This window comes from Triticum dicoccoides, chromosome 5B, assembly GCF_002162155.2.
Source record: "Triticum dicoccoides isolate Atlit2015 ecotype Zavitan chromosome 5B, WEW_v2.0, whole genome shotgun sequence".
Taxonomy (NCBI): Eukaryota; Viridiplantae; Streptophyta; class Magnoliopsida; order Poales; family Poaceae; genus Triticum; species Triticum dicoccoides.
The window spans coordinates 246,945,266-246,957,695 of NC_041389.1; the positions used below are offsets into that span (position 1 = coordinate 246,945,266).

A 12,430-nucleotide genomic window follows, 5' to 3' on the forward strand; every position below is an offset into this window, starting at 1 on the left:
AGAGGTTATTTGATATTAGCTCATTAGATTAATGGAAACCCCAAGCTTATGAAAATGCCAAGTTATTTAAAGAAAAGGTTAAAAGATGGCATGATAAAAGAATCCAAAAGCGTGAGTTCAAAGTTGGAGAATATGTTCTTTTGTACAACTCTCATTTCAGATTCTTTGCAGGAAAACTCCTCTCCAAATGGGAAGGACCCTATGTTACAGAGGAGGTTTATCGATCTGGAGCTATCAAAATAAATAATGCCAAAGGTACTAACCCGAAGGTTTTTAATTGGCAACGAATAAAACATTATATCTCAGGTACGCTCATTAATGTTGAAAGCAATATTATCCAAACTATGACACCGGAAGAAAACATAAAAGAAACCTTCCAGAACATTCCAGAATCGTGAAAAAGAGGAGGTACGTGATACGGTAAGTAAACGGACTCCAAAAAATCTACAAAAGTATTTTTTGTCTGTTTTGGACTATAACAAAAATTAGAAAAATAAGAAACAACCAGGAAGGCACCCCTGGTGGGCACAAGACACCATGGCGCCCTTGCTTGCCAAGCGCGCCCAGGTGGGTTGTACCCACCTCGGGTACCTTCCGGACTCCGTTTTTCTTATGTTTGCTTGTTTCCCAAGATAAAAAAATCTTTATATACCCCCCAAACCTATTGACCTCCGTATCATGGAGAAATCTTATGTTTTCTTTTCCTTGCTGTTTTCGGTCAGATATGTTAAGCCAGGCATCATGTCTTCTCCCTCCTCCAACAAAGTAGAAGAGGATGCTTGGTTCATGAAGATCGAGCTGAAGAGAGAGGGGCCCGAAGAACCTCTCGAAGGGGGCAAGAACTAGGAGGCCATCGAAGATCAAGCGCCGGTTATCGAGCAAGCCCTGCCTGCCGAGGAGGAAGAACAAGATATCCTTAAACCTTATACGGAGGAAATGATGGGACAGTTGCCCGTTGGGGTTTGCGGCCTGTCACAGGTGATCGGTCGTGGGGGTCGTACATGAGGTTTGCAAGCAATCCCAATAACTCAATGTATGGTCAGCCGATGGTGTGTGTGGAGTTCATTTCAGTCACTGATGTTGCTGGATGTAGTAGCAGGGGTGGTGAGGTCGAGTTGGCCATCACATCAGCCCCTAGCGTCGGCCCATCAGAACCGACGGGCGGCCAGCCTGTGTATGACACAGGATATTGGTCTGCGGCCGTTGACATGAGTGAACATGTGGAGGGATTGCCAGAGGCGCTAGATGATGATGATCATTCTTCTGCGTCTTCGGAGTCAAGCGAAGAAGAAGATGTTCCTCCTCAGAGGGCGGTCGCGGGGACACTTCAACCTGTGTTTTTACAGGATATGAGCATCACCAATGAATTTCACTCTGCTTCTGGCCTAGGAGCGAGGAGCCTGGAGGTTGGGCAAGTTTTCCTAGACAAGAAGTCTGCTTACCAGGCAATGGGTAGCTATGCAATCGGCATCCACCGCCAGCATAGAGTGAATCAGCCTGATAAAAAAGAGTTGAAGATCATATGCATCCACACCGCGAAAGGTTGCCGCAGAAGAGTTCTCGCTAGACTGAAGCCTAGGGTATGTCAGTCATGGCATATCACAAAAATTGTGGAGCATACCTGTGAGCAAACTGGGACTCTTTCAAATCACTGCAATGTGATAGCAAAATATGTGGCACAGATGATGGAAACAATTGTGCAAGGAAGTCTCAACATTAGTGTTAGGGCTCTGCAAAAAGATGCAGAGGATCAAATTGGCTTCCCTGTTAGCTACAGCAAGGCTAGGCGTGCGAAGGAAAATATATTCAAGAACTTGTATGGTACCTATGAGGAGGCCTATTCTTATGCCCCTAGAATTCTTCATCAGATAGCAAGTGCTAATAGGGGGACTCAAGTTTGACGGAGAGAACGTCCAAACCCAATGAACCCAGGTGAACTAATCCTGGACCGCTTATTCTGGGCATTCGCCCAGACTATACAAGCCTTCAGGCACTGTCGCCCGGTATTATCAGTTGATGGTACCTTTCTCACTGGAAAGTACAAGGGCACACTATTGGTGGCGATTGCAGCGGATGCAAATAATCAGCTTCTTCCTATTGCCGCAGAGAGAAGACCGGAGGGGTCGTAGGACGCCCATAAATTTGAGCCAGTGGATCAGCGAGAATTGCCCTCATTTGGACAAGTGGGCGCAGGCTCACGACACCGGGGCTCGGTATGGAATAATGACCAGCAACATGTCAGAGGTGTACAATGGTGTTCTTAAAGGGGTGCGAGCACTGCCTATCACAGCCCTAATTGAAGAAACTTGGAACCGGACCCTGTCATACTTTGCAGACAGGGCCACCGTTGCCACCTATTTTTGAACCCAAATACTAAGCATGATTATCGGCCTTTCAGACTTCGAACCATAAAGAAAACATGGCCAATACACAATTCTTTCCTTGCTCACCTTGACGCATATGGACTACAAGGTTTTGCTAGGCTCACATCAAGCGAAGACCCATCCCAGTTATGTTCAGACCCATCCCTTTTGACATCCCTCGTTGACCGGTGGAGACCTGAAACCCACACCTTTCACTTTTGTTTTGGGGAGCTTGCACCTACACCGAAAGATGTTTCTATGATCACTGCTCTACCAATTAGAGGTGAGCCGTCAGTCTCTCCACGAGTGTCTCCATCTTGGCCATTAGATATAGCAGCCCGTTTGGGATGGAAATGCCAGAATCACAACGTTCTGGTGGCCCTCGGGGCATCCCACTCGTCTGGCTTTGTGATAACTTTCGTATTTTATCTAGCTTCACCAATGAGGAGACAAGAAAAAGACATATGTTTGCGTATTTGTTTTGGCTCCTCGGGACTCTGTTTCCAAATTCACATGGGGACGTAGTTCTCCCTGGTCTCATCTACATTGCACAAAATATGGTAGATGAACCTTTACCCGAGCAGCCAAAATATAGCTTCGGTTCTGCCATGCTATCTCATACATATAGAGGCTTGTGTGATGCCACACAAAAAACCTCTTTCGCACAAAAAGCTCCATTACTTTGTGTCGCCTATGAGTTTCTACAGTTGTGGTCCTGGGAATACCTCCCTGTTGGACGACCTCGTATAGTACAACCCATACACCCATACGACTTTAGCGAGGGTGGCAGTGCAACTATGGCCACCAGGTGGACAAAGGCACGGAAACGTTGGTCTCCAGATATTGTGAAAAATTGTTACCCTATGTACCACCAGCAGTTTGAGATACTTGATGAGGCAGAAGTCACATGGAACCTGTGGACTCAGGACCAGCTACAAATGGTCTTTGATGCTCGACCCTTCACACTAGGCATGTTGAGCAATAGTGCATTCTGGCTGACTCGCTACAACTTATTGTTCCTGTGGTGTGTTGAGCCTTACAACCCAGAGCGTGTAATGAGACAGTTCAGTCTCTATCAAGAAATTCCACCACATTTTCCAAGACGTATCGATGAGGAAACCCATAAGTAAGATGTGACCTCCCTAAATAGTTAGTGTCTTTTTTAATTTACTAAACTCACACTTTGTTACATAATTTGCAGGCTAATCAATATGGGCAGGGGTTGGAGTTTATACGATTGGAGGGAACACAACATTCAATGGGTACAGAAGTGGGAAAATGAAGCGCTCGCAGATATAGTGCATCAACTTAGGTATATTTTATTTACATTATTTTATTACAAAGATCATACGATGCGTGAAGATGCTTTGCTTTCATCACAACGGTTTATGTAATTATTTAATTTTACAGACCATACGATGGAAGTACAGATCAAGCGTACAAGCAGTGGTACTACATCAACACATGTGCTAGCCTGGCCAGTCAGCCAACTACTATACCAACACATCTCACACAGGAGGAGCAGACGCGGAGACATATTCAGCTGCATGCAGCTTACTATCGTGACCAGATGGTAATCACTTGTAACTTTTTAGGTCCATCATTTCATAATCATTTGAACCAAATAACATCCAAATATTGTTCAGCTTGAAAGTTTCAACGAAGTAGGACAGATGGCTATGGAAAGCATGCCGGCCCAGGGCCCAGCTCGTTCGTCATTCAACAAACGTTTTCAACAATACCTGGCAACAAAGTTCATATGCGGTAGAGGCGACGATGTTTTCACTGGAGCGTACAACATGCCGGTAGCGAGGTCAGCCAGACCGAGTGCGGCGCCGTCGTCCAGACCGAGCGAGGCACGTACGAGCCATGGGCAGTGGGGGAGGGTCCGAGTACTAGAACTACATTGCCACGACATGACTCATCTCTGCCACTGCATCGCTCTTCTTCGGTGCAGCTTCGTCAGGGGCAGACATCTCAGGACCATGGCACGGGCTTGGATTCGATGCCCAAGCAGACTCTTTCCCCTAACCCATATGCGTACACAGGATATGACGCATACACCCAAGGTGAGGGATCTCAGTCGTATCTCTCCACGCGAGGGATCTCCATGCCCGAGGAGACTCGTGTACCAGATTTAAATCAGTACTACGTACAATGGCCAGATAGTACAGGCGAGGGATCTGACCAGGTAGTCATGTTTACATTTTAATGCATTTACAATGATAACAATATTATCATCTAACAGTTTTTTAACAATGTTTCTATGTATAGGGTGGCATACCTGATGTTAATTGGGACGATGAGAACACCCAACGTGGCGTCAACACAGGCGTCCCGGGAGCATCACATGATCATGGCGACACGGTTACATCATTAGTTACAGAGTTCTTCGGAGGGGACGTTATTGGCCCATCTTTTATCCCCGCGGAGTCACAACCATACGCCTACAATTATGTTTCAGGTTCGCAACAAGGATTCCCGACTCCACCACCTACGCAGGAGTCGCAGACACATGAAGCTGAATTGGAGTACGGCCGCGGTCTTTGTGTAACTCGGCCACCTAATCGCTTGGAGCTTTCCGGTTGTAAGGAAAGGCCAGGTGGTCGTCATAAACTAGAGTGATTCATCTATCCACGTGCGTGACCCATTGTATCTACATATGTCAGTATCAGACTTTTCGATTTGAACAACTATGTATGCTGAAATAAAAATGCACCAATCCTCGGCTTATGTTTTCGCGCAACCCTTTCCCCTCAATATTTTCCCGACAATGCTTTCCCTCCATATGTTCCCGCCACCCTTTTCCTACCAACCCCTTCCCGCCATATCTTCCTGCCACCCGTTTCCCGCCAACCCCTTCACGCCATATGTTCCCACCAACCCTTTCCCGCCATACTACAGACGTTCTTTCCCGCCATTTTCTCCTCTCTACCTATAAAACCCCCTTCAGACAGAGGTGGATAAGCATTCGAGTGTAGTGTAGTCGAGATGTCCCATTATCCTTTCGATCGTAGTTTTCACCCTAGGATGAGCAGGACTCTTCTGAGTCTAGCTACCGATTTCATGATGGACAATAGGATAGTTCCATGGGACGAACTCACCGGTAGTAACACCATAATGAATGAGTTGGCTCACCAATTACGTAGGTATGGGTGGCCTGAAAGGACCTATGAGGAGGTACGTAAAGAACTTCTTAGGTTGCATGCAAGGTGGAAGAAGGTAGTGGAGCCGAAGAGTGAAACTTTCAGAAGGACTTCAGAAAAGCATCCATTTTTATGGACTGAGGAAAGCGAGGACGAAGATGATATCTTCATGCCGTCGCTTCCGGGTTCTGCATCGTCAAAGGCCAAGAGTATTGCATCCTCGAAAAGCAAGAGTTCTGCATCGTCCAAGGGTAAGAGTTCTGCATCCTCGAAGGGCAAGAGTTTTGCATCGATGGAGGATGACGATGATGCCTTCATGTAGTTTTTAAGCTGTATTCCAGTTCTACCGTTTAATTCAGATGTACTTGCATTATTAGTTTGTACTCTCTTATTTTAGGGCATTATGTTTTATCTTAATTTCATTTTGTAGTTGTTGCACGATGTTCGATATTAGTGGAGGGAAAGAAAATGCCACTACTTTATTCTAAAACTATATATTTTTTCCATTACGACACGGCACAACTGAAAATAAGATACATCATAGATTTGAAATAAAGCTACATTTAACTACTGAAATAAAGCTACATTAAACTGCAGAAATAAAGATACAAATGATTGCAAAATTTAAAATACTACCACAGGAATCTACTGAGTCCAGTGTGAATATTTTCCTTTTCCATCGCCAGCTTCTTCTGCTGCCTTGGCCTCACGAACCCTTTCTTTCTTTCTCTGTCTCTCCGCCTCACGAGCCTCCTTTCGCTCTCGTTCCTGCTCCTCCATGCAACGAGCCTCTTCCATGTTTCTTTTTCCTAAATCCTGGAAAAAACGGTGTTGCTCCGCATAGTATTCTTTTAACTCTCTCTCTTGCTCTGCTTTCTCCTCAGCTTCTGCCTTCTCGCGTTGCTCTTCCGCATATAAACTATTCCATGCACGGCGACTTCTTTCATGAATCTCAGTCACTGCCCAAGCTGGCTTCTCCGTGTCAATCCAACGATAGTACATGCACAGAGGCGGAGGAGACTACAACAAGAAAGAAGAATGTTATTAAAGAATCAATCAAAATACATATAATATCTATTCGTGATGGTTAAAGCATACCGGAGGCTTGTCGTACTCTGAAATAGCTATGGTGGATCTTCCTCATTGTTGGCGCACATGAAAAACTTCATGCCCAACCAATCTGAAAAATCCGTCACCTCCTTCACCTTGCAAAGATCGCCACACCAACACCGCAGGACTGCCACCCCCGGAGGCAAACTTGCATTCTTCATTTTCCTCGGCCTAATGCTTTGATTCGAGCAAGGCAAACTCATACCGGCTGAAAAATATGTTACACACTTTGCGCAGTGGCGATTTCGAGGATGGCTGGACGAAGATGACGAGAGCCTCGATGTCTCCTTTTATAGGCTCAGACGACAAATGATGGCCAGAAAATAAACGCGAACAGACGAAATTTTACGATCCCTGTAGTGTCGGCACAACAGGTTCCCGTAGCCTCGGATTCCTCTCGCAGTGCCGTCGCATCCACTCAAGCAAAACAAGCAAAAGCAGGAGCGATTTCCAGGCAGAAGAAAAAGCACAAGTGATTCTCGGGGAAAGGCAGCAGCACATCAGCGTCCATTTCCCGCCGTTGGAATTAGCCCCGCCAGGTCGCTGTCATGGGAATCAGCGCGTCAGGGGTCAGGGGCTGTCGCCCGTGCAGCAGCGGTGCCGCCAGCTGCGGTGGCATCCGAGCCTGTGCCTCGCCTTCCGTGCAGCTGCTGTTGTCGGCCCGCGCCCGACAGCGGCAACAGCGGCCGCCTCGCTGGTTGGCGGCATGGCCCACCTGGCCTGGCCCGTTCCGTCGCCGCTCGGCGCACTATGCAGAAACGTTATACCCCGCGCGGCGGCCTCTTGCGGTGGCGGCAGGGCCCGCCGCCTCCTGGCGTGGCGGCAGGTGCCACGTGTCGCCTGTCGCGCCTGCCGCCACTAGCGAGGGGGTCTTTTTCGACAATGTTTTTGACATGTGGTCTTTTTTGGCAATTCTGTTGGCCAGGGGGTCCTTTTGGACAAAAAATCCATATTGTCATGGCAACTTTCAGCAAGACAACTAGTTTCTCGTGCGAAATCTCATTATGTCGACAACTACTACTAACATCCCTCAGCAACTGAAACTGTATAGGAGGGTATTTCATTGATGTAACCCTTTGGTTTTCCCGCATAGGAAAATTTCATGTTCTTTCCTTACAAAATCACCCATATTTTGTCTGCAAATCCATGGCTTCCGCCCTTCCAAATTTTTTGAGGAGAAACTAGTCTTGATTATAGGGATTTTATAAAGATTTGTTGTAGGGGTTGGGTGGGGTCGAGGGCCCCGGAATTCACGTACCTTATAGCAATTCAAGAGGTGGATTAGAGCAACTCTAACGGGGCGACCCATTTCGTCCGCCGCCGTTCGTTCGGGTCGGCGCGGACAAAAATGGAGGCCCAACGCGTCGACCCAAACCCAAAACGCGTCCGCGCCGACGCATTTGAGGCCCAAATTTGCGTCTCAAATGCGTCGGTGCGGACGTAGAACGTACGCAACGCGTGCCTTCTCGATGTCCGCCGCGGCCCCACCTGGCGGTCGCCCAACTACCCGTCCCCTCGTCGGTCATCTTAATTTATTACCACGGGCCCATGCGTCAGCGATGGCGGTCGTCCTTTTTTAAGCCGACCGTGTGGCGGGGCCGTCCTCATCCAGTTCCCGTCCCCATCTAGGCCACGCTCGTTCCCCCTTCCCCGGCAAGCAAACCCTAGCCACTCTAGCCGTTCAAATGGGGCTCTTCTCTGGCAGCGGCAGCAAGTCGAAGGGCAAGGCCCCCGCTGTCCCCTTCCCCGTGGAGTTCACCCCGCCTCCGTCTGCGCCGGCTCATCGGCAGAGGCAGCGGGTGAACGTGTCCGTGCACCAGGCGGAGTGGCACTGGCACCACCGCGTGCCGCTACCGTACCCCGACGTGACGCTGTCGCACGACTGGCATCTGGATCCGGAAAGGATCCCAGTGCCGGCGGCGCCGCGGTCGGCTAGGGCGCACGCGGAGGAGGTGCGTCGCCGGCGGGCGCTCTTGACGCCGGAGCAGCGCCACGACGAGGCCTACGCCTACGACTCGCCCAACTGGGCGCACTGGTTTGCCTTCGAGCACGAGGAGGCGAGGCGGCGCGGCGTGCGCGAGGTCGACCACAGCGTGCCGCCGCCGCTCATCGTTAAGGAGGAAGACCAGGCGGCCCTTGCGGCCGTCTACCGGGAGAGCGAGGAGGATGAGCGGCGCAGGGCGGAGGCATGCAGCACGCGTCGACAAACATCGAAGGGCCTCCCAGCGCAAACGAAAGCGTTCACTCGTTTCTATCTCATCGAGGGACGGTAGCTCGGATGACCTCCTATGAGAAAGCCAGCACTAGATTTCATTTTGTTTTTATTTAAAGTTCCGTGCCGTCTGGTCACAATGTTGCAGCTAACAGACCTCCACTCCAAGCCGACAAAAAAGAAAGGAAGAGGCATTGCCACCACGTCACGAGCAACGGGAACTCAAGCCAAATCCCATCCCCCAATACGCGTAGACCGCCCAACAGAAGAAAAGAACACGGCCTCCCAGTTCACAGCCCCAGTATCGCACCAAAAACACTGGTCTAGGGACACGAGTCACCCAAGGTTGACCCAATACCGGATCCAGGAGTCAGATTCCCACCTGAAAACACATCCAAAATCCGGCCACGGCAGCGGCAGCCCGCCATTATTGTGCGCTCTAGAAAACAAGACTATATCGCGTCCGTCGCCTGCGCGCAACCTGCCAGCCTCGTACTATACATACCGCGGCCCGCTGCTCCCATCAAGCCATTCATCGTCCCTCCACCCCTCTCCACTCTGCCCTCGCCTCCTTTCAGTTCAAGTTCAGGACGATGGGGACGAAGAAGAGCACGGTGGCGCTGGCTCTCCTCGTCCTCGCGCAGTCGTCGCTGCCCCCGGCGTGCCTCGCCGTGACGTCGCCGTACGTGCGCCCGAGGCCCAGGGCGACGCTCTCATTGCGCCGGGACGCCGACGCCGGCGGCCAGACGCCGCAGCAGGTACGTGCCGCGCGTCTGCTCAGATCAATACTCCCCGTAGGTAGATAGCGCTGTCGCTTCTTTCTCGGCGGGGTTTCTTCCGGCACCTTTAGATCCTGAGACACCGACCAGCCGGCGTGATCAGGCCATTTGGCAATCTGAAATCTTGAAATGCCATGTCAGTTGTTCGTCCCCGTGGAGACCATTCCCTAGTTTCATTTTTATAATTCTGTTGGATTGAGTGTTAGTGGAAGAAAAGTGTTTTGTGCATGAGTGATGAGTCCATGGGTCCAACCAAAATCCTAACCCCCGCAGCAACATCCATCCCATCCCCTGCTGCGCTGCTTTGGAGTTCCTCGTGATCTTGATTTTGGTTGTCGTTCCTGACCATGTCGGCATGTGGTTTGGCCTAGGCGCCATAGTTTGGTGAGTCCCACTAGCATATTTCTTGGTACTACTTTTAATATCGTCCATGGAGGAAAGCAGGAGTGCTGCAAATTTGTATATGACCTACTAGGAGTACTACTAGTATAGTGCTGCAATTAATGATGGCAATCTTGAGCCACCGCCCATACATTGCCTTTTCCTTCAGGAAAACAACCAAACCAAAACTGGATACGAGTGTTTCATTATCTGCCAAACTTTGTCCGGCCTGTGTGAAACTATACTGCATCGGAGTGCCAAATTGTTGGCATGGACAGCTCACGCTAGAAACCATAAACCACCGCATTTGAATGTTCACACTTGCATTCAGTGTATCCGTTTATGCAAATTAGGATGCTTTTCAGCCAGGGGTACACTAATTTTGTCCGTCTTCTCTCTCCTAACAGTTGGAAAGTTTCCTAATGTGGATTAGAAGGCTGACAAAATTTGACATCAAGCTTCATCCCATGAACGATAGAGAGTGTGTATTAAGACTCGCTTAACATCACACTTGATGTGGTTGAAAGCTCTTGCAAAATGTTTTGCTTGGCGCTAAGCCAATATTCACCGTTAAATACCCCAAAAGTTAGTAGTGGGTTTAAATCATTATGTGGTACAACTTTCAGGTGCATGTGTCGGCTGTGGGCCCTGACAAGATGAGGGTGACATGGATCACCGACGACGACGCACCGGCGACGGTGGACTATGGCACGGCTTCAGGCCAGTACCCCTTCTCCGCCACCGGAACCACCACCGATTACTCCTACCTCTTGTACCACTCGGGGAACATCCACGACGCGGTCGTCGGCCCACTCAAACCCAGCACCACGTACTACTACCGCTGCAGCTCCGACCCGTCGCGGGAGTTCTCCTTCCGAACGCCCCCGTCAGGCCTACCCTTCACCTTCGTCATCGCTGGTAATGCATGCATGCATCTTGCTCTCAGAGTCTCAGTTTTTTCGTTTCAAGTTTTCAAAGTCTCATGCATAATGCCACAATGGAACGGGGACGCGCATGCAGGCGACCTGGGCCAGACGGAGTGGACCAACTCGACGCTGCAGCACATCGCCGCCGCCGACTACGACATGCTGCTCCTCCCCGGCGACCTGTCGTACGCCGACCTGGACCAGCCGCGCTGGGACTCGTACGGCCGCCTCGTGGAGCCCCTGGCGAGCGCGCGGCCCTGGATGGTGACCGAGGGCAACCACGAGGTGGAGAAGATCCCCCTCGTCGAGCGCCACCCCTTCAAGGCCTACAACGCGCGGTGGCGCATGCCGTACGACGCCGGCGCCTCGTCCTCGGGGTCCAACCTCTACTACTCCTTCGACGTGGCCGGCGGCGCCGTGCACGTCGTCATGCTGGGCTCGTACACCGACTACGAGGCCGGCACGGCGCAGCACAGGTGGCTGCAGGGCGACCTCGCCGGGGTCGACCGCGGCAAGACGTCGTTCGTGGTGGCGCTGGTCCACGCGCCGTGGTACAACAGCAACAAGGCGCACCAGGGGGAGGGCGACGGCATGCGCGACGCCATGGAGGCGCTGCTCTTCGGCGCCCGCGTGGACGCGGTGTTCGCCGGGCACGTGCACGCGTACGAGAGGTTCGCGCGCGTGTACGGCGACAAGGAGGACGAGTGCGGGCCGGTGTACGTGACCATCGGAGACGGCGGCAACCGGGAAGGGCTGGCGGAGAAGTACATCGACCCGCAGCCCAAGACGTCCGTGTTCCGGGAGGCCAGCTTCGGGCATGGCAGGCTGCAGGTGGTGAACGTGACGCACGCCCTGTGGACGTGGCACCGGAACGAGGACGACGAGCCCGTGGTGGCTGACCAGGCTTGGATCACCAGTCTCGCATCCAACCCGGCCTGTAAAAAATGATGACCAAACCGCACCTGATGCCAGCACAGATTGAATCGTACTCCATGACCAAAAATAGTGTTTTTCATATACTATATATATACACAGTATGATTTAGAGACAAAGATTGTTCCTGTTACTGTTTGCCATATGTAGTACTGTGAACAAACTGTGTCACGGGACAACGGTTGCTGATGAGAAAAGAAGTTGAATCATTTGAGGACAACAGCAAGTAAACCAACCTGGAATAACAATTGCTGCGACAGCAAGCAAAACCAACCTAGATGGATATTACCTGCAAAAATTCCCCATAATTAAACCCTTTTTTTTGTTGAATGCAACTTCATCAAGCAAACCTGAAGAATTCCGTAAATAGTCGGTCGTTGACTTCACATGGAATCAAACTGCATATGTACCTGAAATCCATACGAAAATAATAGACGGGGTTGTTTTCGAAGTGGATTTCGAAAAAGCGTACGATAAAGTCAAATGGTCATTTCTGCAACAGGCCTTGCGCATGAAAGGTTTTGATCAGGCCTGAAGACACCAGGTAGAATTTTTCACGCAAAAAGGAAGTGTTGGAATC

The 12,430-nt window shown here is 50.4% G+C and overlaps 1 protein-coding gene across 1 annotated transcript; it reads left to right on the top strand.

Moving 5' to 3' along the window:
- Positions 1 to 9,155: 9,155 nt before the first annotated feature.
- LOC119305371 (probable purple acid phosphatase 20) lies at positions 9,156 to 12,103 on the top strand. The gene is made up of 3 exons (XM_037581899.1): positions 9,156 to 9,589; positions 10,618 to 10,909; positions 11,012 to 12,103. Exons 1-3 carry the CDS (start codon positions 9,425 to 9,427, stop codon positions 11,863 to 11,865), a joined length of 1,311 nt encoding a protein of 436 aa, XP_037437796.1. The 5' UTR covers positions 9,156 to 9,424; the 3' UTR covers positions 11,866 to 12,103.
- Positions 12,104 to 12,430: the final 327 nt, after the last annotated feature.